The 25,757-nt window shown below is 45.3% G+C and overlaps 1 protein-coding gene across 1 annotated transcript in view; it reads left to right on the top strand.

Annotated features, from left to right (window-relative positions):
• The window catches only part of LOC110511667 (UPF0606 protein KIAA1549L-like), a 146,722-nt gene that overhangs the window by 68,418 nt on the left and 52,547 nt on the right, over positions 1 to 25,757 (top strand). Inside the window, exons 5-9 of the mRNA XM_036963808.1 lie at positions 5,874 to 6,093; positions 7,596 to 7,729; positions 9,369 to 9,537; positions 22,269 to 22,328; positions 25,019 to 25,170. Coding sequence (XP_036819703.1) covers positions 5,874 to 6,093; positions 7,596 to 7,729; positions 9,369 to 9,537; positions 22,269 to 22,328; positions 25,019 to 25,170 — 735 coding nt within the window. The remainder of the gene's footprint in view (positions 1 to 5,873; positions 6,094 to 7,595; positions 7,730 to 9,368; positions 9,538 to 22,268; positions 22,329 to 25,018; positions 25,171 to 25,757) is intronic.

Here is a 25,757-nt window from a genome sequence, read left to right as displayed (position 1 = left end):
CTGCTTCTTTTTTTTTTATTACCAATCTACCAATAGGGGCCCTTCTTTGCGAGACATTGGAAAACATCCCTGGTCTTTGTGGTTGAATCTGTGTTTGAAATTCACTGCTCAACTGAGGGACCTTACAGGTCGCTGAGGTTGTCATTCAAAATCATGTTAAAACACTATTTTTGCACACAGTGACTTATTATGTGACTTGATAAGTACATTTTTACTCCTGAACTTATTTTTCTAAAAAACAGAATTCCACTCTGACATTATGGGGTATTGCGTGCAGCCCAGTGACACAAATTCTAAATTTAATCCATTTCAAATTCAGGCTGTAACACAACAAAAAGTGTAAAAAGTCTATGAATGTGAATACTATATGAGACACTGTTGATAGTGTACAGGGAGGGGTAAGTGACTAGACATTAGCATATAAACTCAGCAAAAAAAGAAACATCCCTTTTTTCAGGACCCTGTCTTTCAAAGATAATTCGTAGAAATCCAAATAACTTCACAGATCTTCATTGTAAAGGGTTTAAACACTGTTTTCCATGCTTGTTCAATGAACCATAAACAATTCATGAACATGCACCTATGGAACGATCGTTAAGACACTAACAGCTTACAGAAGGTAGGCAATTAAGGTCACAGTTATGAAAACTTAGGACACTAAAGAGGCCTTTCTACTGACTCTGAAAAACACCCAAAGAAAGATGCCCAGGGTCCCTGCTCATCGGCGTGAACGTGCCTTAGGCATGTTGCAAGGAGGCATGAGGACTGCAGATGTGGCCAGGGCAATAAATTGCTATATCCGTACTGTGAGACACCTAAGACAGCGCTACAGGGAGACAGGACGGACAGCTGATCATCCTCGCAGTGGCAGACCACGTGTAACAACACCTACACAGGATCGGTACATCCGAAAATCACACCTGCGGTACAGGATGGCAACAACAACTGCCCGAGTTACACCAGGAACGCACAATCCCTCCATCAGTGCTCAGACTGTCCTCAATAGGCTGAGAGAGGCTAGACTGATGGCTTGTAGTCCTGTTGAAAGGCAATTCCTCACCAGATATCACTGGAAACAATGTCGCCTATGGGCACAAACCCACTGTCGCTGGACCAGACAGGACTGGCAAAAAGTGCTTTTCACCGACGAGTTGCAGTTTTGTCTCACCAGGGGTGATGGTCAAATTCGCGTTTATCGTTGAAGGAATGAGCGTTACACCGAGGCCTGTACTCTGGAGTGGGATCGATTTGGAGGTGGAGGGTCCGTTATGGTCTGGGGCAGTGTGTCACAGCATCATCGGACTGATCATGTTGTCATTGCAGGCAATCCCATCGCTGTGCTTTACAGGGAAGACATCCTCCTCTCTCATGTGGTACCCTTCCTACAGGCTCATCTTGACATGACCCTCCAGCATGACAATGCCCCCAGCCATACTGCTCGTTCTGTGTGTGATTTCCTGCAAGACAGCAATGCCAATGTTCTGCCATGTCGAGCAAAGACCCCAGATCTCAATCCCATTGAGCACTTCGGCGACCTGTTAAATCGGAGGGTGAGGGCTAGGGCCATTCCCCCTAGAAATGTCTGGGAACTTGCAGGTACCTTGGTGGAAGAGTGGGGTAACATCTCACAGCAAGAACTGGCAAATCTGATGCAGTCCATGAGGAGGAGATGCAATGCAGTACCTAATGCAGCTGGTGGCCACAACAGATACTAATACTGTTAATTTTGACCCCCCCTTTGTTCAGGGACACATTATTCCATTTATGTTAGTCACATGTCTGTGGAACTTGTTCAGTTTATGTCTCAGTTGTTGAATCTTGTTATGTTCATACAAATATTTACACGTTATGTTTTCTGAAATAAACGCAGTTGACAGTGAGAGGACGTTTCTTTTTTTGCTGAGTTTATGACAGAGTAGCAGCAGCGTAATGATGTGTGTAATGATGTGATTGTGCATAGAGACGGGGAAAAAATACAAGTCAAGTCCAAGGGTCAACTCAGATAGTCCGTGTAGCCACTATGTTAGCTATTTAACAACCCTCATGGCTTGGAAATAGAAGCTGTTCAGGAGCCTCTTGGTGTCAGACTTGATGCACCGGTACCGCTTGCTGTGCGGATAGAACAGTCTGTGGCTTGGGTGGCTGGAGTCTACCGATTTTCCGGGCCTTCCTTTCACAACGCCTTTTATACAGTCGTGGCCAAAAGTTTTGAGAATGACACAAATATTAATTTTCCCAATGTCTGCTGCCTCAGTTTGTATGATGGCGATTAGCATATCCTCCAGAATGTTATGAGTGATCAGATGAATCCCTCTTTGCCATACAAATGAACTGAATTCCCCAAAAAACATTTCCACTGCATTTCAGCCCTGCCACAAAAGGACCAGCTGACATCATGTCAGTGATTCTCTCGTTAACACAGGTGTGAGTGTTGACGAGGACAATGCTGGAGATCACTCTGTCATGCTGATTGAGTTCGAATAACAGACTGGAAGCTTCCAAAGGAGGGTGGTGCTTGGAATCATTGTTCTTCCTCTGTCAACCATGCGAAACACATGCGTCATCTTTGCTTTGCACAAAAAGGGCTTCACAGACAAGGATATTGCTGCCAGTATGAAAAACTCCCTAGAAAGGCCAGAACCTAGGAAGAAACCTAGAGAGGAAGCAGGCTATGAGGGGAGTCCAGTCCTCTTCCGGCTGTGCCGGGTGGAAATTATAACAGAACATAGCCAAGATGCTCAAATGTTCATAGATGACCAGCAGGGTCAAATAATAATAAGTGGTTGTAGAGAGTGCAACAGATCAGCACCTCAGGAGTAGATGTCAGTTGGCTTTACATAGCCGATCATTCATAGTATCTCTACTGCTCCTGCTGTCTCTAGAGAGTTGAAAACAGCAGATCTGGGACAGGTAGCATGTCTAGTGAACAGGTCAGGGTTCCATAGCCACAGGCAGAACAGTTGGTGCAGTTGTATAACTTTTTGAGGATTTGAGGGCCCATGCCAAACCTTTTATTTTTCCTGAGTGGGAAGAGGTGCTGTTGTGCTTTCTTCACGGCTGTGCCTACAGGGAGGGGGTTAGTGACCTGGCAGTGAGTGAACCATTTAGGTCCTTAGGGATTTGGACACCGAGGAACTTTAGACCCACTTTACTGCAGCCCCGTTGATGTGGGTGGGGGGCGTCCTCACACCCCTGTTTCTTGTAGTCCACCATCAGCTCCTTGGTCTGACTGATGTTGAGGGAGAGGAGGTTGTCGTAGCACCACACTGCCAGGTCACTGACCTCCTCCCTGTAGGCTTTCTTATCATCGCCGGTGATCAGGCCTACTACCGTCAGTGTCGTGAGCAAACTTGATGATTGTGTTGGTGTCGTGCATGGCCACGCAGTTGTGGGTGAACAGGGAGTACAGGAGGGGACTAAGCACACACCCCTGTGGGACCCCCGTGTTGAGGGTCAGTGTGGCGGAGGTGATGTTGCCTACCCTCACCGCCTGGGGTTGGCCCGTCAGGAAGTCCAGGCTCTCTCTCTCTCTCTCCTCTGTTCTTTCTCAATCTCTTTTTCTCTCTCTTTCTCTACCTCTTTCCCTCTCTTTCTCTACCTCTGTCTCTCACTCACGCCGTAGCACTTTCCAGCTAGCACATAACGTTCTGAGAACCATATGTTTCTTAAAGCTTGGTGAGAGCGTGGTTGTGCAATGGTTATTTTGCATACAACCTTCCCACAATGCTCTGGGAATGGTGCAGGATACCCAGCTAGCACACAACATTTTGAGAACCATTTTGTTTCTGAGGTGGGAATTTCAGTACTTCAGCATAACGTTTCCTTGTGGTTCTATTTCAAATAATGTTCTCAAATTGTTCTGAGAAAATTAAGAAATAACGTTCTTCTGTGGGATTTCAGTACTTCAGCATAACGTTTCCTCATGGTTCTATTTCAAGTAATGTTCTCAATGTGCAGAGAATGTTAAGAAACATTGTTCTTCTGGGGGAATTTCAGTACTTCAGCATTTTCTGCAGGTTTCCTCATGGTTCTATTTAGTTATGTTCTCACAACATTAAGAAAACTTTCCATAAAAAACTAAAATAAATCATTAACGTTTAAAGAATGTTATTTTAAAACCTATACATTCTGTTCCCATTCTATCCTCTCTTGTTAAGTGTGTTGGCCGTGCACACTAATTGGCCACACCTGATCTTAGTGCTTGTTTCCTTTGAAATGGGGTCTGTTTAAATAGACTGAAATGAACTGCTTTGCATGAGTAAAAAACATAGCATCATAGCTCCATTCTAAGGTGTTGCAGTGGACTAATTCCATGCTTAGAGAACAGAAGATCATAGGTTCAAATCTGGTGCCATAAAAATAAATGTGCTTGCATGATTAATGCCTGAGCAAATGCATTTCCATGTCTCCTATCGATGCTTAGAGTTCTAAACAGTTACTTACCTTCAAATAAACTATAATTTCTCAGAATGTTGATGAAACCTCCCAGGAAAACTTTCAGGGAACCATAGTAGAATGTTCTGAGAACCTCCCTGCAACCTTAAAATGTATGTTTCCAGAACTGGCAAACATGTATGTTCCCACAATTTCCAAGGAACCAAATGTGCTAGCTGGGTTGTCACTAATCTAAATATGAGTAGATATTTATGTTACAGTCCCAGGAGAAAATGTTTTGTTTGTTTTTAATTACAGAGCAGAGATGGTTACTAGGAATGCTCTAGAGGGGGAAGGCCGGAAAGAACCATGAGGAGCAGCAGATTAAATGACTTTCATTTGGCAAGACCAGAGGAAAGCTATTGTAACAAAGTGAAAGCGAAGTGAAGTGAAAAGAGTGGAATGCTGAACTGACTGAAGTCCTTCAAGATAATCCATTGATGGTCTTTCACATCGGCCAGATAGACTTAGGAGGGTACGTTACCACTCAGCGACTTTAGCTGAAACCCAGTCTTTGAATAACGGCTGGGCTGGTGTAGTAATGGTGAATGGGTCTGTTCATAACAAGGCTTGATTGTGAGGGGAATTACTGTCGACTCATGGTAATATCAAGACTGTATGGGCTCTCAGTGTGGTAACCAAGGGGACTGTCTGTCATCAAAGGATGAGGGATTTGATCTGTTTCACTTCTCACACACAAACTCTCTCTACCTCTCTCTCTCTCTCTCTCTCCCTCCCTCTACCTCTCTCCCTCCCTCCCTCTACCTCTCCCTCCCTCTACCCCCCCCCCTCTCTCTCTCTCTCTCTCTCTCTCTCTCTCTCTCTCTCTCTCTCTCTCTATCACAGAAAGACACACCTCCCACACACAACTCTCTTTCATCTGTGTAATTTACAGCTCTCTGTCCTCTGTGTAATTTACAACTTTCTGTCCTCTGTGTAGTTACAGCTATCTGTCCTCTGTGTAATGTACAACTCTCGGTCCTCTGTGTAATTTACAACTCTATGTCCTCTGTGTAATTTACAACTCTCTGTCCTCTGTGTACTGTAGAACTCTCTGTCCTCTGTGTAATGTACAACTCTCGGTCCTCTGTGTAATTTACAGCTCTCTGTCATCTGTGTAATTTACAGCTCTCTGTCCTCTGTGTAATGTACAACTCTCTGTCCTCTGTGTAGTTACAGCTCTCTGTCCTCTGTGTAATGTACAACTCTCTGTCCTCTGTTTTCACTTCACTTTCTCATTCCGTCTCCCATTCTCATGTTCCCATGTTCCCATTCCCATGTTCTCTCTTTCTATTAGACTCTGTTCTCCCTCTCTCACCATCCTTCTGTTTCACAAACAGTCAAAACATCCACTCCTACAACTCTACAACCAGCCAGTTAATTAGATGATCGATCATGCTTACTGATCCTGATAACAGATCCCTATTTCACTCTCTCAGGTGGAGACTGTGTTTGGCTCTCCCAACGTGACGGTGGGCTACCACGTAATTGGAGCAGACATGGTGTACCCGCCCTCTGTGGTGGTCGAGGCACTTCACTCCTACGGCCGGGATAGGCTGATGGGTGACGTGCGACAGTTTGTCCCCATGGTAACGGCGCTGCCCAACACAGCCGCTCCATGGAAACCCAGCCCAGCTATCAGCCTCCAGCTCAAAACAGGTCTGATGGTTTAGACTGGAGGAATATGTTTAAGATCATGTTGTTTTTCTTTCACTTATACAAGTTTAAGGAGGCTGCAGGACATTAGTCTGCTCTGTGTTCATATACCAGACATGTTATTAAGGAGACTGCAGGACATTAGTCTGCTCTGTGTTCATATACCAGACATGTTATTAAGGAGACTGCAGGACATTAGTCTGCTCTGTGTTCATATACCAGACATGTTATTAAGGAGGCTGCAGGACATTAGTCTGCTCTGTGTTCATATACCAGACATGTTATTAAGGAGGCTGCAGGACATTAGTCTGCTCTGTGTTCATATACCAGACATGTTATTAAGGAGGCTGCAGGACATTAGTCTGCTCTGTGTTCATATACCAGACATGTTATTAAGGAGACTGCAGGACATTAGTCTGCTCTGTGTTCATATACCAGACATGTTATTAAGGAGGCTGCAGGACATTAGTCTGCTCTGTGTTCATATACCAGACATGTTATTAAGGAGACTGCAGGACATTAGTCTGCTCTGTGTTCATATACCAGACATGTTATTAAGGAGGCTGCAGGACATTAGTCTGCTCTGTGTTCATATACCAGACATGTTATTAAGGAGACTGCAGGACATTAGTCTGCTCTGTGTTCATATACCAGACATGTTATTAAGGAGACTGCAGGACATTAGTCTGCTCTGTGTTCATATACCAGACATGTTATTAAGGAGACTGCAGGACATTAGTCTGCTCTGTGTTCATATACCAGACATGTTATTAAGGAGACTGCAGGACATTAGTCTGCTCTGTGTTCATATACCAGACACGTTATTAAGGAGGCTGCAGGACATTAGTCTGCTCTGTGTTCATATACCAGACATGTTATTAAGGAGACTGCAGGACATTAGTCTGCTCTGTGTTCATATACCAGACATGTTATTAAGGAGGCTGCAGGACATTAGTCTGCTCTGTGTTAATATACCAGACATGTTATTAAGGAGGCTGCAGGACATTAGTCTGCTCTGTGTTCATATACCAGACATGTTATTAAGGAGGCTGCAGGACATTAGTCTGCTCTGTGTTCATATACCAGACATGTTATTAAGGAGGCTGCAGGACATTAGTCTGCTCTGTGTTCATATACCAGACATGTTATTAAGGAGACTGCAGGACATTAGTCTGCTCTGTGTTCATATACCAGACATGTTATTAAGGAGACTGCAGGACATTAGTCTGCTCTGTGTTCATATACCAGACATGTTATTAAGGAGGCGGCAGGACATTAGTCTGCTCTGTGTTCATATACCAGACATGTTATTAAGGAGGCTGCAGGACATTAGTCTGCTCTGTGTTCATATACCAGACATGTTATTAAGGAGCCCGCAGGACATTAGTCTGCACTGTGTTCATATACAAGCTCATATTGATGGGGTTGAGTATTGATCTACAGTTACTCTGCCCTGATGTTCTTCATGTTCTATGATCTCAATGGGTGTTCTCTGTGTGTTCCAGTTTTGCGCTTCGTAGGTCCAGGAGATGACCCGCGTTCCTGTCGGTTCTCGCAGATGATGGAACAGAGGCTGGAGAACGTGTTCTCTGAGGCCCAGGCCAAAGTCCTGGACGTCCACACCAGACTCTCTGTCCAGGTAGAGATATTATAGTACAATGGCCTCCTCCTCACTCAGTAACCCTGTGACCTGTGGAGGTGGTGACTTCATGTGTACGTGGTCCTCTGTAGCTCAGTTGGTAGAGCATGGTGCTTGCAACTCCAGGATAGTGGGTTCGATTCCTGGTACCTCCTGTATGCCAAATGTATGCACACATGTCTGTAAATGGCTTCTATTTGGTATGAGTAGAAAGTATGTGAAGACAGTATGTTGTCTTTCTGCTCTTCATGATGTCCTTGTTACTGGTCCCAGCATTAATAAAGTTCTATGGTTTTGTATTGTATACACATATCCTAATACATAACCTAAATCTCTAGATACTCTTATCAGCTTCCCACCACAGATTATTTATTGTTTGTGTCAGGATAAGGTAAGACCCAGATGCAGACCGTGTTGAAGTGACAATGTTTATACAGCAATAAGGGCAAAGGTACAGGATGGCAGGCAGGCTCAGGGGCAGGCAGAGTGGTCAGGCGGGCAGGCTCAGGGGCAGGCAGAGTGGTCAGGCTGGCAGGCTCAGGGGCAGGCAGAGTGGTCAGGCAGGCAGGCTCGGGGGCAGGCAGAGTGGTCAGGCAGGCAGGCTCGGGGGCAGGCAGAGTGGTCAGGCAGGCAGGCTCGGGGGCAGGCAGAGTGGTCAGGCGGGCAGGCTCGGGGGCACAGGGTCAAAACAGGCAAGGGTCAAAACCAGGATGACAAGAAAAAAGAGACTGGGGAAAAGCAGGAGCTGATACAAAAACGCTGGTTGACTTGACAAACAAGACTAACTGACAACATACAGACAGAAAACACAGGTATAAATACCCAGGGGATAATGGGGAAGATGGGCGACACCTGGGGGGGTGGAGAAAAGCACAAGGACAGGTGAAACAGATCAGGGCGGGACGGTTTGGACGTAGGGATTTTACCTCTAACTGTTTCAAATTGAAGGAACAGTTGATATTTATACCAGACTTGTGTTGATGCCTTGTTGTGGCTTATTTTAGATGTTATGACATTAAACTTCAGTACAAACAAACGCAAAGAGTCTAAATATGGGTCGTCCGATTGGTCATTTTGATGTGTGGCACAGTTTGTGTGTATTAAATCTCAAAGCATTTTGCTCCTACCGTTTTCACAGACACAGCTCTGCAGTTGAAGAGGTTTGGCACTAGCAAAGCAAAATGCAAGCTGTGTATAATTGGAGCATAATTATCATTCCTAAGTGCATTGTTCATGTGCCATTGTAAATAGAAGCTGTTCTCTGATCTGAACTGATGTGTTTTGGGAGACAGTGTTTGTGTTATTTTAATGAGCTTCCTAGCTGCCGTGGTAACATGTCCACTATGTTATGTATGTATGTCAAGGTTTAGTTTTTAGGTTTTGTGTAGTTGACGTTATAAACACTTTCACAGTGGCGAATGGCTTGCCAGTTTCACTCTTGACAGCCGTTGTAATATCTTTATGGATTTAAGCATATTTTTGTTATGCTAATTATGCCCATACATTTTATACCTCCTCTGTAACTTATTAAACAATAAAGTAGATTGATCTAAATTGAAATTATGTTGTGCAACTTTGTCTCTTTCCCCCTCCCCTCTCTCTCTCCCTCTCTCCCTCTCTCCATCTCCCTGTCCTCTAGATGCTGAGTGTTTCTCAGTCAGTGGGTTCTCCTGCTGTGTCTCTGGTCTACATGGTGAGGAATGGGACCGCCCCTCTCAACGGCACCGCCGCCTCTAACCTCCTGGGTCAGCTGACCGCCGAGCTGGTCGGCTACTTCCTGTTCTACCCACCGCTGGTCATTGCTGAACGTAAGTGTCCTAGTGCCTCCTCGATGCCCTCCATCCTCATGATCCACATCAAGTGTCTCCAGAAACAGATCTAGAATCAGGTTACCCCCCCAATCCTAACCGTTACCTTTATTGGGATTAAAATACAAAACTGACCTGAGATCAGAGTCTACGTGCCAACTTCATACTACTCCCTAGACACCCCTGTGGGTTTCATATAGCCTGCATGACACACTTCTGTCTGGGTATTTATAGCAGTGAGTAGCATGGGTCTCTTCAGGAGAAGGACTAAGGTACTGGAAGGACTTGTATAGAATAACATGGACGAGTGACGTTCTCCAGCCCTTTGAGTAATTGGATGTTTGTGACTGTTGCCCTCTACAACGATACATTTTTTTAAATGATTGAGTCACTGTACTGTAAGCTCTGGATGCTAAGGTACAGCTAACCCCCTGCCTCCTCCTCCTCCTCTGTAAGCTCTGGATGCTAAGGTACAGCTAACCTCCTCCTCCTCCTCCTCCTCTGTAAGCTCTGAATGCTAAGGTACAGCTAACCCCCTGCCTCCCCCTCCTCCTCCTCCTCTGTAAGCTCTGGATGCTAAGGTACAGCTAGCCTCCTCCTCCTCCTCTGTAAGCTCTGGATGCTAAGGCACAGCTAGCCTCCTCCTCACCCTCCTCCTCCTCCTCCTCTGTAAGCTCTGGATGCTAAGGTACAGCTAACCCCTGCCTCCCCCTCCTCGTTCCCAGTACACTCTTCTAGTCTACCGTCTGCCTGCTCCCTCCATTTGAACTGGGAGAACGAACAAACGAATGCACTCCGATCAGCACAGAGAGAAATGCCATTCTGAGACGCTGGTCCAAGACGTTCTCTGCATCACAGACAGTTTTCCAAACATCTGGGAAGAGCGGCACATACTTCTCCTCCGAAACTCACACCGGGGTCACCCCTCATCCTTGATCCATGACTACCCAGGATGCACTTGGGGTGACCCATGTGACCCTGTTTACGAGAGGGTTGCGCCACGGGGCTGTGCTCTGACATACAGTACATCTGCTAGCATCATTACTGTATCATTAAGGGGTGGGCAGATGGCTGCTTGGTTTACATTGGACAGCATGGGCCAGACAAGAAGCATGAATGTTAATGAGTGTTGCGCTGACCCTCCACTTTGTGCTGTGAATAAATCAAGTGATGAGCATCATATAATGTGGGCACAGAGAAGGGGGGGGGGCAGTGTAGAATAGTGAGTAAAATAGCACAAGAGGAAGACAGAGGGGAGCGAGAAGCACAGAGTTGAAGACAGGAAGCAGATTCATCAGAGGGAAAGAGAGAGATGAGGGATAGTTTGCCTTGTTGGTTTAGATTCAGCAGAGGGAAAGAGAGAGATGAGAGAGTTTGCCTTGTTGGTTTAGATTCATCAGAGGGAAAGAGAGAGATGAGAGTTTGCCTTGTTGGTTTAGATTCATCAGAGGGAAAGAGAGAGATGAGAGAGAGTTTGCCTTGTTGGTTTAGATTCATCAGAGGGAAAGAGAGAGATGAGAGAGAGTTTGCCTTGTTGGTTTAGATTCATCAGAGGGAAAGAGAGAGATGAGAGAGAGTTTGCCTTGTTGGTTTAGATTCATCAGAGGGAAAGAGAGAGATGAGAGAGAGTTTGCCTTGTTGGTTTAGATTCATCAGAGGGAAAGAGAGAGATGAGAGAGAGTTTGCCTTGTTGGTTTAGATTCAGCAGAGGGAAAGAGAGAGAAGAGAGTTTGCCTTGTTGGTTTAGATTCAGCAGAGGGAAAGAGAGAGATGAGAGTTTGCCTTGTTGGTTTAGATTCAGCAGAGGGAAAGAGAGAGATGAGAGTTTGCCCTGTTGGTTTTGTACCTCTGCCATTCGTAATATTACAGTATTACAGTTTTATAGGGAGGTGAGGGAGGTCTCTGCCATTCGTAATATTACAGTTTTATAGGGAGGTGAAGGAGGTCCCTGCCATTCGAAATATTACAGTTTTATAGGGAGGTGAGGGAGGTCTCTGCCATTCGTAATATTACAGTTTTATAGGGAGGTGAGGGAGGTCCCTGCCATTCGTAATATTACAGTTTTATAGGGAGGTGAGGGAGGTCTCTGCCATTCGTAATATCACAGTTTTATAGGGAGGTGAGGGAGGTCTCTGCCGTTCGTAATATTACAGTTTTATAGGGAGGTGAGGGAGGTCTCTGCCATTCGTAATATTACAGTTTTATAGGGAGGTGAGGGAGGTCTCTGCCATTCGTAATATTACAGTATTACAGTTTTATAGGGAGGTGAGGGAGGTCTCTGCCGTTCGTAATATTACAGTATTACAGTTTTATAGGGAGGTGAGGGAGGTCTCTGCCATTCGTAATATAACAGTTTTATAGGGAGGTGAGGGAGGTCTCTGCCGTTCGTAATATTACAGTATTACAGTTTTATAGGGAGGTGAGGGAGGTCTCTGCCATTCGTAATATAACAGTTTTATAGGGAGGTGAGGGAAGTCTCTGCCATTCATAATATTACAGTTTTATAGGGAGGTGAGGGAGGTCTCTGCCATTCGTAATATTACAGTATTACAGTTTTATAGGGAGGTGAGGGAGGTCTCTGCCGTTCGTAATATTACAGTTTTATAGGGAGGTGAGGGAGGTCTCTGCCGTTCGTAATATCACAGTTTTATAGGGAGGTGAGGGAGGTCTCTGCCATTCGTAATATTACAGTTTTATAGGGAGGTGAGGGAGGTCTCTGCCGTTCGCAATATCACAGTTTTATAGGGAGGTGAGGGAGGTCTCTGCCATTCATAATATTACAGTTTTATAGGGAGGTGAGGGAGGTCTCTGCCGTTCGTAATATTACAGTTTTATAGGGAGGTGAGGGAGGTCTCTGCCATTCGTAATATTACAGTTTTATAGGGAGGTGAGGGAGGTCTCTGCCATTCGTAATATTACAGTTTTATAGGGAGGTGAGGGAGGTCTCTGCCATTCGTAATATTACAGTTTTATAGGGAGGTGAGGGAGGTCTCTGCCATTCATAATATTACAGTTTTATAGGGAGGTGAGGGAGGTCTCTGCCATTCGTAATATTACAGTTTTATAGGGAGGTGAGGGAGGTCTCTGCCATTCATAATATTACAGTTTTATAGGGAGGTGAGGGAGGTCTCTGCCATTCGTAATATTACAGTATTACAGTTTTATAGGGAGGTGAGGGAGGTCTCTGCCGTTCGTAATATTACAGTTTTATAGGGAGGTGGGGGAGGTCTCTGCCATTCATAATATTACAGTTTTATAGGGAGGTGAGGGAGGTCTCTGCCATTCGTAATATTACAGTATTACAGTTTTATAGGGAGGTGAGGGAGGTCTCTGCCGTTCGTAATATTACAGTTTTATAGGGAGGTGAGGGAGGTCTCTGCCGTTCGTAATATCACAGTTTTATAGGGAGGTGAGGGAGGTCTCTGCCATTCGTAATATTACAGTTTTATAGGGAGGTGAGGGAGGTCTCTGCCGTTCGCAATATCACAGTTTTATAGGGAGGTGAGGGAGGTCTCTGCCATTCATAATATTACAGTTTTATAGGGAGGTGAGGGAGGTCTCTGCCATTCGTAATATTACAGTATTACAGTTTTATAGGGAGGTGAGGGAGGTCTCTGCCGTTCGTAATATTACAGTTTTATAGGGAGGTGAGGGAGGTCTCTGCCGTTCGTAATATCACAGTTTTATAGGGAGGTGAGGGAGGTCTCTGCCATTCGTAATATTACAGTTTTATAGGGAGGTGAGGGAGGTCTCTGCCGTTCGCAATATCACAGTTTTATAGGGAGGTGAGGGAGGTCTCTGCCATTCATAATATTACAGTTTTATAGGGAGGTGAGGGAGGTCTCTGCCGTTCGTAATATTACAGTTTTATAGGGAGGTGAGGGAGGTCTCTGCCATTCGTAATATTACAGTTTTATAGGGAGGTGAGGGAGGTCTCTGCCATTCGTAATATTACAGTTTTATAGGGAGGTGAGGGAGGTCTCTGCCATTCGTAATATTACAGTTTTATAGGGAGGTGAGGGAGGTCTCTGCCATTCATAATATTACAGTTTTATAGGGAGGTGAGGGAGGTCTCTGCCATTCGTAATATTACAGTTTTATAGGGAGGTGAGGGAGGTCTCTGCCATTCATAATATTACAGTTTTATAGGGAGGTGAGGGAGGTCTCTGCCATTCGTAATATTACAGTATTACAGTTTTATAGGGAGGTGAGGGAGGTCTCTGCCGTTCGTAATATTACAGTTTTATAGGGAGGTGGGGGAGGTCTCTGCCATTCATAATATTACAGTTTTATAGGGAGGTGAGGGAGGTCTCTGCCGTTCGTAATATTACAGTTTTATAGGGAGGTGAGGGAGGTCTCTGCCGTTCGTAATATCACAGTTTTATATGGAGGTGAGGGAGGTCTCTGCCATTCGTAATATTACAGTTTTATAGGGAGGTGAGGGAGGTCTCTGCCGTTCGTAATATCACAGTTCTATAGGGAGGTGAGGGAGGTCTCTGCCATTTGTAATATTACAGTTTTATAGGGAGGTGAGGGAGGTCTCTGCCGTTCGTAATATAACAGTTTTATAGGGAGGTGAGGGAGGTCTCTGCCCTTCGTAATATTACAGTTTTATATGGAGGTGAGGGAGGTCTCTGCCATTCATAATATTACAGTTTTATAGGGAGGTGAGGGAGGTCTCTGCCATTCGTAATATTACAGTATTACAGTTTTATAGGGAGGTGAGGGAGGTCTCTGCCGTTCGTAATATAACAGTTTTATAGGGAGGTGAGGGAGGTCTCTGCCGTTCGTAATATTACAGTATTACAGTTTTATAGGGAGGTGAGGGAGGTCTCTGCCATTCGTAATATAACAGTTTTATAGGGAGGTGAGGGAGGTCTCTGCCATTCATAATATTACAGTTTTATAGGGAGGTGAGGGAGGTCTCTGCCATTCGTAATATTACAGTATTACAGTTTTATAGGGAGGTGAGGGAGGTCTCTGCCGTTCGTAATATTACAGTTTTATAGGGAGGTGAGGGAGGTCTCTGCCGTTCGTAATATCACAGTTTTATAGGGAGGTGAGGGAGGTCTCTGCCGTTCGTAATATTACAGTTTTATAGGGAGGTGAGGGAGGTCTCTGCCATTCGTAATATTACAGTTTTATAGGGAGGTGAGGGAGGTCCCTGCCATTCGTAATATTACAGTTTTATAGGGAGGTGAGGGAGGTCTCTGCCATTCGTAATATCACAGTTTTATAGGGAGGTGAGGGAGGTCTCTGCCGTTCGTAATATTACAGTTTTATAGGGAGGTGAGGGAGGTCTCTGCCATTCGTAATATTACAGTTTTATAGGGAGGTGAGGGAGGTCTCTGCCATTCGTAATATTACAGTATTACAGTTTTATAGGTAGGTGAGGGAGGTCTCTGCCGTTCGTAATATTACAGTATTACAGTTTTATAGGGAGGTGAGGGAGGTCTCTGCCATTCGTAATATAACAGTTTTATAGGGAGGTGAGGGAGGTCTCTGCCGTTCGTAATATTACAGTATTACAGTTTTATAGGGAGGTGAGGGAGGTCTCTGCCATTCGTAATATAACAGTTTTATAGGGAGGTGAGGGAGGTCTCTGCCATTCATAATATTACAGTTTTATAGGGAGGTGAGGGAGGTCTCTGCCATTCGTAATATTACAGTATTACAGTTTTATAGGGAGGTGAGGGAGGTCTCTGCCGTTCGTAATATTACAGTTTTATAGGGAGGTGAGGGAGGTCTCTGCCGTTCGTAATATCACAGTTTTATAGGGAGGTGAGGGAGGTCTCTGCCATTCGTAATATTACAGTTTTATAGGGAGGTGAGGGAGGTCTCTGCCGTTCGCAATATCACAGTTTTATAGGGAGGTGAGGGAGGTCTCTGCCATTCATAATATTACAGTTTTATAGGGAGGTGAGGGAGGTCTCTGCCGTTCGTAATATTACAGTTTTATAGGGAGGTGAGGGAGGTCTCTGCCATTCGTAATATTACAGTTTTATAGGGAGGTGAGGGAGGTCTCTGCCATTCGTAATATTACAGTTTTATAGGGAGGTGAGGGAGGTCTCTGCCATTCGTAATATTACAGTTTTATAGGGAGGTGAGGGAGGTCTCTGCCATTCATAATATTACAGTTTTATAGGGAGGTGAGGGAGGTCTCTGCCATTCGTAATATTACAGTTTTATAGGGAGGTGAGGGAGGTCTCTGCCATTCATAATATTACAGTTTTATAGGGAGGTGAGGGAGGTCTCTGCCATTCGTAATATTACAGTATTACAGTTTTATAGGGAGGTGAGGGAGGTCTCTGCCGTTCGTAATATTACAGTTTTATAGGGAGGTGGGGGAGGTCTCTGCCATTCATAATATTACAGTTTTATAGGGAGGTGAGGGAGGTCTCTGCCGTTCGTAATATTACAGTTTTATAGGGAGGTGAGGGAGGTCTCTGCCGTTCGTAATATCACAGTTTTATATGGAGGTGAGGGAGGTCTCTGCCATTCGTAATATTACAGTTTTATAGGGAGGTGAGGGAGGTCTCTGCCGTTCGTAATATCACAGTTCTATAGGGAGGTGAGGGAGGTCTCTGCCATTTGTAATATTACAGTTTTATAGGGAGGTGAGGGAGGTCTCTGCCGTTCGTAATATAACAGTTTTATAGGGAGGTGAGGGAGGTCTCTGCCCTTCGTAATATTACAGTTTTATATGGAGGTGAGGGAGGTCTCTGCCATTCATAATATTACAGTTTTATAGGGAGGTGAGGGAGGTCTCTGCCATTCGTAATATTACAGTATTACAGTTTTATAGGGAGGTGAGGGAGGTCTCTGCCGTTCGTAATATAATAGTTTTATAGGGAGGTGAGGGAGGTCTCTGCCGTTCGTAATATTACAGTATTACAGTTTTATAGGGAGGTGAGGGAGGTCTCTGCCATTCATAATATAACAGTTTTATAGGGAGGTGAGGGAGGTCTCTGCCATTCATAATATTACAGTTTTATAGGGAGGTGAGGGAGGTCTCTGCCATTCGTAATATTACAGTATTACAGTTTTATAGGGAGGTGAGGGAGGTCTCTGCCGTTCGTAATATTACAGTTTTATAGGGAGGTGAGGGAGGTCTCTGCCGTTCGTAATATCACAGTTTTATAGGGAGGTGAGGGAGGTCTCTGCCGTTCGTAATATTACAGTTTTATAGGGAGGTGAGGGAGGTCTCTGCCGTTCGTAATATCACAGTTTTATAGGGAGGTGAGGGAGGTCTCTGCCATTCATAATATTACAGTTTTATAGGGAGGTGAGGGAGGTCTCTGCCGTTCGTAATATTACAGTTTTATAGGGAGGTGAGGGAGGTCTCTGCCATTCGTAATATTACAGTTTTATAGGGAGGTGAGGGAGGTCTCTGCCATTCGTAATATTACAGTTTTATAGGGAGGTGAGGGAGGTCTCTGCCATTCGTAATATTACAGTTTTATAGGGAGGTGAGGGAGGTCTCTGCCATTCGTAATATTACAGTTTTATAGGGAGGTGAGGGACGTCTCTGCCATTCATAATATTACAGTTTTATAGGGAGGTGAGGGAGGTCTCTGCCATTCGTAATATTACAGTTTTATAGGGAGGTGAGGGAGGTCTCTGCCCTTCGTAATATTACAGTTTTATAGGGAGGTGAGGGAGGTCTCTGCCATTCGTAATATTACAGTTTTATAGGGAGGTGAGGGAGGTCTCTGCCGTTCGTAATATCACAGTTTTATAGGGAGGTGAGGGAGGCCCCTGCCGTTCGTAATATTACAGTATTACAGTTTTATAGGGAGGTGAGGGAGGTCTCTGCCATTCGTAATATTACAGTTTTATAGGGAGGTGAGGGAGGTCTCTGCCATTCATAATATTACAGTTTTATAGGGAGGTGAGGGAGGTCTCTGCCATTCGTAATATTACAGTATTACAGTTTTATAGGGAGGTGAGGGAGGTCTCTGCCATTCATAATATTACAGTTTTATAGGGAGGTGAGGGAGGTCTCTGCCATTCGTAATATTACAGTTTTATAGGGAGGTGAGGGAGGTCTCTGCCATTCATAATATTACAGTTTTATAGGGAGGTGAGGGAGGTCTCTGCCATTCGTAATATTACAGTATTACAGTTTTATAGGGAGGTGAGGGAGGTCTCTGCCGTTCGTAATATTACAGTTTTATAGGGAGGTGGGGGAGGTCTCTGCCATTCATAATATTACAGTTTTATAGGGAGGTGAGGGAGGTCTCTGCCGTTCGTAATATTACAGTTTTATAGGGAGGTGAGGGAGGTCTCTGCCGTTCGTAATATCACAGTTTTATATGGAGGTGAGGGAGGTCTCTGCCATTCGTAATATTACAGTTTTATAGGGAGGTGAGGGAGGTCTCTGCCGTTCGTAATATCACAGTTCTATAGGGAGGTGAGGGAGGTCTCTGCCATTTGTAATATTACAGTTTTATAGGGAGGTGAGGGAGGTCTCTGCCGTTCGTAATATAACAGTTTTATAGGGAGGTGAGGGAGGTCTCTGCCCTTCGTAATATTACAGTTTTATATGGAGGTGAGGGAGGTCTCTGCCATTCATAATATTACAGTTTTATAGGGAGGTGAGGGAGGTCTCTGCCATTCGTAATATTACAGTATTACAGTTTTATAGGGAGGTGAGGGAGGTCTCTGCCGTTCGTAATATAACAGTTTTATAGGGAGGTGAGGGAGGTCTCTGCCGTTCGTAATATTACAGTATTACAGTTTTATAGGGAGGTGAGGGAGGTCTCTGCCATTCGTAATATAACAGTTTTATAGGGAGGTGAGGGAGGTCTCTGCCATTCATAATATTACAGTTTTATAGGGAGGTGAGGGAGGTCTCTGCCATTCGTAATATTACAGTATTACAGTTTTATAGGGAGGTGAGGGAGGTCTCTGCCGTTCGTAATATTACAGTTTTATAGGGAGGTGAGGGAGGTCTCTGCCGTTCGTAATATCACAGTTTTATAGGGAGGTGAGGGAGGTCTCTGCCGTTCGTAATATTACAGTTTTATAGGGAGGTGAGGGAGGTCTCTGCCGTTCGTAATATCACAGTTTTATAGGGAGGTGAGGGAGGTCTCTGCCATTCATAATATTACAGTTTTATAGGGAGGTGAGGGAGGTCTCTGCCGTTCGTAATATTACAGTTTTATAGGGAGGTGAGGGAGGTCTCTGCCATTCGTAATATTACAGTTTTATAGGGAGGTGAGGGAGGTCTCTGCCATTCGTAATATTACAGTTTTATAGGGAGGTGAGGGAGGTCTCTGCCATTCGTAATATTACAGTTTTATAGGGAGGTGAGGGAGGTCTCTGCCATTCGTAATATTACAGTTTTATAGGGAGGTGAGGGACGTCTCTGCCATTCATAATATTACAGTTTTATAGGGAGGTGAGGGAGGTCTCTGCCATTCGTAATATTACAGTTTTATAGGGAGGTGAGGGAGGTCCCTGCCATTCGTAATATTACAGTTTTATAGAGAGGTGAGGGAGGTCTCTGCCATTCGTAATATCATAGTTTTATAGGGAGTTGAGGGAGGTCTCTGGCGTTCGTAATATTACAGTTTTATAGGGAGGTGAGGGAGGTCTCTGCCATTCGTAATATTACAGTTTTATAGGGAGGTGAGGGAGGTCTCTGCCCTTCGTAATATTACAGTTTTATAGGGAGGTGAGGGAGGTCTCTGCCATTCGTAATATTACAGTTTTATAGGGAGGTGAGGGAGGTCTCTGCCGTTCGTAATATCACAGTTTTATAGGGAGGTGAGGGAGGCCCCTGCCGTTCGTAATATTACAGTATTACAGTTTTATAGGGAGGTGAGGGAGGTCTCTGCCATTCGTAATATTACAGTTTTATAGGGAGGTGAGGGAGGTCTCTGCCATTCATAATATTACAGTTTTATAGGGAGGTGAGGGAGGTCTCTGCCATTCGTAATATTACAGTATTACAGTTTTATAGGGAGGTGAGGGAGGTCTCTGCCGTTCGTAATATTACAGTTTTATAGGGAGGTGAGGGAGGTCTCTGCCGTTCGTAATATCACAGTTTTATAGGGAGGTGAGGGAGGTCCCTGCCGTTCGTAATATTACAGTATTACAGTTTTATAGGGAGGTGAGGGAGGTCTCTGCCGTTCGTAATATTACAGTTTTATAGGGAGGTGAGGGAGGTCTCTGCCATTCGTAATATTACAGTTTTATAGGGAGGTGAGGGAGGTCTCTGCCATTCGTAATATTACAGTTTTATAGGGAGGTGAGGGAGGTCTCTGCCATTCGTAATATTACAGTTTTATAGGGAGGTGAGGGAGGTCTCTGCCATTCGTAATATTACAGTTTTATAGGGAGGTGAGGGAGGTCTCTGCCATTCGTAATATTACAGTTTTATAGGGAGGTGAGGGAGGTCTCTGCCATTCGTAATATTACAGTTTTATAGGGAGGTGAGGGAGGTCTCTGCCATTCGTAATATTACAGTATTACAGTTTTATAGGGAGGTGAGTGAGGTCTCTGCCGTTTGTAATATTACAGTTTTATAGGGAGGTGAGGGAGGTCTCTGCCGTTCGTAATATTACAGTTTTATAGGGAGGTGAGGGAGGTCTCTGCCCTTCGTAATATTACAGTTTTATAGGGAGGTGAGGGAGGTCTCTGCCATTCGTAATATTACAGTTTTATAGGGAGGTGAGGGAGGTCTCTGCGGTTCGTAATATCACAGTTTTATAGGGAGGTGAGGGAGGTCTCTGCCATTCGTAATATTACAGTATTACAGTTTTATATGGAGGTGAGGGAGGTCTCTGCCGTTCGTAATATTACAGTATTACAGTTTTATAGGGAGGTCTCTGCCATTCGTAATATTACAGTATTACAGTTTTATAGGGAGGTGAGGGAGGTCTCTGCCGTTCGTAATATTACAGTTTTATAGGGAGGTGAGGGAGGTCTCTGCCATTCGTAATATTGCAGTTTTATAGGGAGGTGAGGGAGGTCTCTGCCATTCGTAATATTACAGTTTTATAGGGAGGTGAGGGAGGTCTCTGCCATTCGTAATATCACAGTTTTATAGGGAGGTGAGGGAGGTCTCTGCCATATGTTGGCAGCGGCTGGCGCCACTCTTCAAAGGCAATTACCACAGTAAATAATTAACAGTGGGGGGTTTATCAGTGTGCACAGTAAAACACCTCAGGCCCTGTTCAGACAGAGACGACCCTAAATCTCTCTCCACTTCCAACGTTACTGTTTTCAACCTGGAGAATTCCAGGGAAGGTCAGGGGATTTTTCAGACTGTTCATATATAGATAGATAGATATATAGATATCAAATGTGGTGATGAGTTTTTAAGCTTGTCTTCTGTGTTTTCTTCCTTTCAGTGGTGTATGTGTGTGTGTGTGTGTGTGTGTGTGTGTGTGTGTGTGTGTGTGTGTGTGTGTGTGTGTGTGTGTGTGTGTGTGTGTGTCTGTTTCTACATTTAAGAAGCCTATGTGCCAAGGTTTTAGTAAGGCTGTGTCAGTTGATAATGTATCTTAAACCAGAATGTGGAAGATGGAAAACCAAACAACTCATCAAGTAAAGAATCATCACAACACACATCATTTGTTGAATATTTGATGAGTGTTTGACTTCTAAACTACTGTTTAGAGTACATGTTGTTTTCCTATATTCAACAAGGGAATCACACACAACCTGCTCCTTTTAAATCCACCCAACAAATACCTTTCAGAACGCGGTGTTTTTCATCCCTAGGCCTCTCTAACTTCAGCAGTGGAGCTCTGAGGTTTATGTGAAACATCATCACAGATTAAGCAGCACGATTGTGCACGGCTGAGACTACAGTATTGGACAGTGTTAAAGAGATTGTGCTGACAGCCCTGCAGTAGTAACGGGTAACAGGCCAGAGCATCCATTGTTCCCCTACTCACTCATACAGTGGCAGAGGGTGATGTGACAGCCCTGCAGTAGTAACGGGTAACAGGCCAGAGCATCCATTGTTCCCCTACTCACTCATACAGTGGCAGAGGGTGATGTGACAGCCCTGCAGTAGTAACGGGTGACAGGCCAGAGCATCCATTGTTCCCCTACTCACTCATACAGTGGCAGAAGGTGATGTGACAGGCTTGCAAATCTTTAGAAACAAATAAAATAACCCCCCAGACAGATGTGTAGACGATGTTTGGGGACGTGCTGAGAATGGAGAGGAGGGGGGGACTAGTGCCAGCCTCACAGCCGGACGGCCATCTTAGAGCTGTTATCACTGCCAGTTTGTTTGTGACACCTGAACCAGATGTCTCTCTCGCTCTCACTCTATACAACTACCCCTGTCTCTCTTTCTGTACTGTGTCTGATTTCATAGGCCAGTGAAACAGCATATCCCCAAACCCCTGTGCCAGCCCCAGTACTTAATCAGGCAGGAAATATGTAACCGAGCTAAAGCCTGGGAAACTCAACAGACAACCAGAAGAGAGGTAGAGCCCATGCAGATATCAGCTCTCACAGTGAGACACTCAGCCAGAGCTCTCAGTATAAGAAACTCTAGGACACACAGGCATAATGCAGGTTTAAGTTGTGCCACTGTAAACTCTCAGTACCACTGCAGTGAGGTTTTCATAAGGAGAAATCGAGCCACTCAAAGCACCAATGTAGTTCTGACCAGTTAAATTCATAAAGAGCTTGACAGAAATGATTTTGACTCACATAAAGAAGAAATGTCAGACCGGTCATGCTGTTCCTCTGTTCTTTTTCAGCGTTGGAATACCACAACCTCAATACCTCCATCGCTACCAGAGACTTCTGGGTAATCACAGGTAATTGTCTTATTGTTTCTCTCCTTATGGGCTTATTGAAGAGAAGCTCTCTAGTTGAGCTGCTGATACGTGTTCTGTATATGCTGTCTTTTGTGCTTGTTTTAACCCATTACAGTCGTGGAAATGGGCCTGTATGGATTGGTCCAAATTGAAAAAGCATATGCATGACCACGGTACAGTCTTAGAAAAAAGGCTTTCAAAAGGCTTCTTCGGCTGTCCCCATAGGATAACCCTATTTGGTTCCACGGAGAACCCTTTTTGGTTCCATGTAGAACCCTTTTGGGCTCCATGTAGAACCCTCTGTGGAAAGGGTAACCCAAAAGGTTCCTCATGGAACCAAAAGGGTTCTACATGGAACCAAAAGGGGTTCTTCAAAGGGTTCTCCTATGGGGACAGCTGAAGAACCCTTTAAGGTTCTAGATAGCACATTTTTTTCCTAAGGGTGCAGCAATTGAATCAGGTCTGGGCTGTGTAGATGAATCAGGTCTGGGCTGTGTAGATGTGTAGATGAATCAGGTCTGGGCTGTGTAGATGAATCAGGTCTGGGCTGTGTAGATGTGTAGAGGAATCAGGTCAGGGCTGTGTAGATGAATTAGGTCTGGGCTGTGTAGATGAATCAGGTCTGGGCTGTGTAGATGTGTCGAGGAATCAGGTCTGGGCTGTGTAGATGAATCAGGTCTGGACTGTGTAGATGAATCAGATCAGGTCTGGGCTGTGTAGATGTGTAGATGAATCAGATCAGGTTAGATCAGATTAGATATGCGTAGATGAGTGTGTGTTTAGATATGCGTAGTGTGTGGTTATGTACGAGCTCATGTGTGTGTAGATGTGTAGCCTCTTCTCTTTTATATAGGGAATTATCTGTGTGATGGTATTGTGCATCTCTTACCGTCTCTCTGGGAAGAAAGAGAGAGGAGAGAGAGGCAGACTAATGTCTCTCTGGGAAGAAAGAGAGAGGAGAGAGAGGCAGGGAGGCAGACTACCGTCTCTCTGGGAAGAAAGAGAGAGGAGAGAGAGGCAGACTAACGTCTCTCTGGGAAGAAAGAGAGAGGCAGGGAGGCAGACTACCGTCTCTCTGGGAAGAAAGAGAGAGGAGAGAGAGGCAGGGAGGCAGACTAGCGTCTCTCCGGGAAGAAAGAGAGAGGAGAGAGAGGCAGGGAGGCAGACTAGCATCTCTCTGGGAGGAAAGAGAGAGGAGAGAGAAGCAGGGAGGCAGACTAGCGTCTCCGGGAAGAAAGAGAGAGGAGAGAGAGGCAGGGAGGCAGACTAGCGTCTCTCCGGGAAGAAAGAGAGAGGAGAGAGAGGCAGACTAATGTCTCTCTGGGAAGAAAGAGAGAGGAGAGAGAGGCAGACTACCGTCTCTCTGGGAGGAAAGAGAGAGGCAGGGAGGCAGACTACCATCTCTCTGGGAGGAAAGAGACACACAGTCACACACAGTCACACACACACACAGTCACACACACACACACACACACACACACACACACACAGTCACACACACACACACACACACACACACACACACACACACACAGTCACACACAGTCACACACACACACACACACACACACACACACACACACACACACACACACACACACACACACACACACACAGTCACACACACACACACACAGTCACACACACACAGTCACACACACACACACAGTCACACACACACACACACACACACACACACACACACACACACACACACACACACACACAGTCACACACACACACACAGTCACACACAGTCACACACACACACAGTCACACACACACACACACACACACAGTCACACACACACACACACACAGTCACACAGTCACACACACACACACACACACACACACACACACACACACACACACACACACACACACACACACACAGAGGCAGGGAGGCAGACTACCATCTCTTTGGGAAGAAAGAGAGAGGAGAGAGAGGCAGGGAGGCAGACTACCATCTCTCTGGGAGGAAAGAGAGAGAAGAGAGAGGCAGACTACCGTCTCTCTGGGAGGAAAGAGAGAGGAGAGAGAGGCAGACTAATGTCTTTCTGGGAAGAAAGAGAGAGGCAGGGAGGCAGACTACCGTCTCTCTGGGAGGAAAGAGAGAGGAGAGAGAGAGGCAGACTAAAGTAGATGAGAGAGGCAGGGAGGCAGACTAACGTCTCTCTGGGAAGAAAGAGAGAGGAGAGAGAGGCAGGGAGGCAGACTACCATCTCTCTGGGAAGAAAGAGAGAGGAGAGAGAGGCAGGGAGGCAGACTACCATCTCTCTGGGAAGAAATAGAGAGGAGAGAGAGGCAGGGAGGCAGACTACCATCTCTCTGGGAAGAAAGAGAGAGGAGAGAGAGGCAGACTAATGTAGATGAGAGAGGCAGGAAGGCAGACTACCGTCTCTCTGGGAGGAAAGAGAGAGGAGAGAGAGGCAAACTAATGTCTCTCTTTCTCTAGCTTCCTTCCTCATCCCTCTCTTTCTCCTCCTTCCTTCTCTCTCTCTCAATTGGATTAAAATATCTCGCTCAATCACCTCCTCTGCCCTCTGACCTCCTCGTTACCCTCTGTCTCACTCTCACTCTCCCTTTCTCTCTCGCTCTCCCCCTCTCTCTTATTCTCATACTTCTCACTCTCCCTCCTCTCTCCCTCCTTCCCCCCTCCCCCCTCCCCCCTCCCCCTCTCCCTGCAGTCATCCTGGATGTGGATAACTCATCTCTGGAGAGCCAGTACCAGAGCTTTGCCAGTCTCATGGAGCAGCGCCTGGCTGAGCTGTTTGTGGTTGCTCGCCAGCAGGGCACTCGCTTCAGGAGAGCCACCACTGTGGACAGCTACACTGTCCAGGTAGGGAGCAGAGCTGGCACTGCAACCCAGGCAGGTTGGCCTGGAGGTCTGCTCTGGAGGCCCTTGACAGACCTGGTTCTGAGACAGTGTGGCCACTCCTGACAGGTTTATTGTCAACTTCCCCAGGGTGGATGTCCTTATGTGTGTTGAGTAGTGAGGCTAATGAATTGAATACTAATGCTGACTTGTTTCTTAAACAAAGCATCTATATTTCATAGTGATAAAAAGTAAAACACACGTGTGTGGGCGTTTACACACAGTCACACACACACACACACACACACACACACACACACACACACACACACACACACACACACACACACACACACACACACACACACACACACACACACACACACACAGTCACACACACACACACACACACACACACACACACACACAGTCACACACACACACACACACAGTCACACACACACACACACACACACACACACACACACACACACACACACACACACACACACACACACACACACACACACAAACTTAATTAGAGGGATTTCCAGCTTGTTATAGAAGTTAAATATATTAAGGGTAAAGATGCTGATGGTATTTCTACAATT

Source organism: Oncorhynchus mykiss, chromosome 26 (assembly GCF_013265735.2).
Source record: "Oncorhynchus mykiss isolate Arlee chromosome 26, USDA_OmykA_1.1, whole genome shotgun sequence".
Lineage (NCBI taxonomy): Eukaryota > Metazoa > Chordata > Actinopteri > Salmoniformes > Salmonidae > Oncorhynchus > Oncorhynchus mykiss.
The sequence above is the reverse complement of the archived record's forward strand: the minus strand, read 5'-3'. Positions and strand labels throughout refer to the sequence as shown.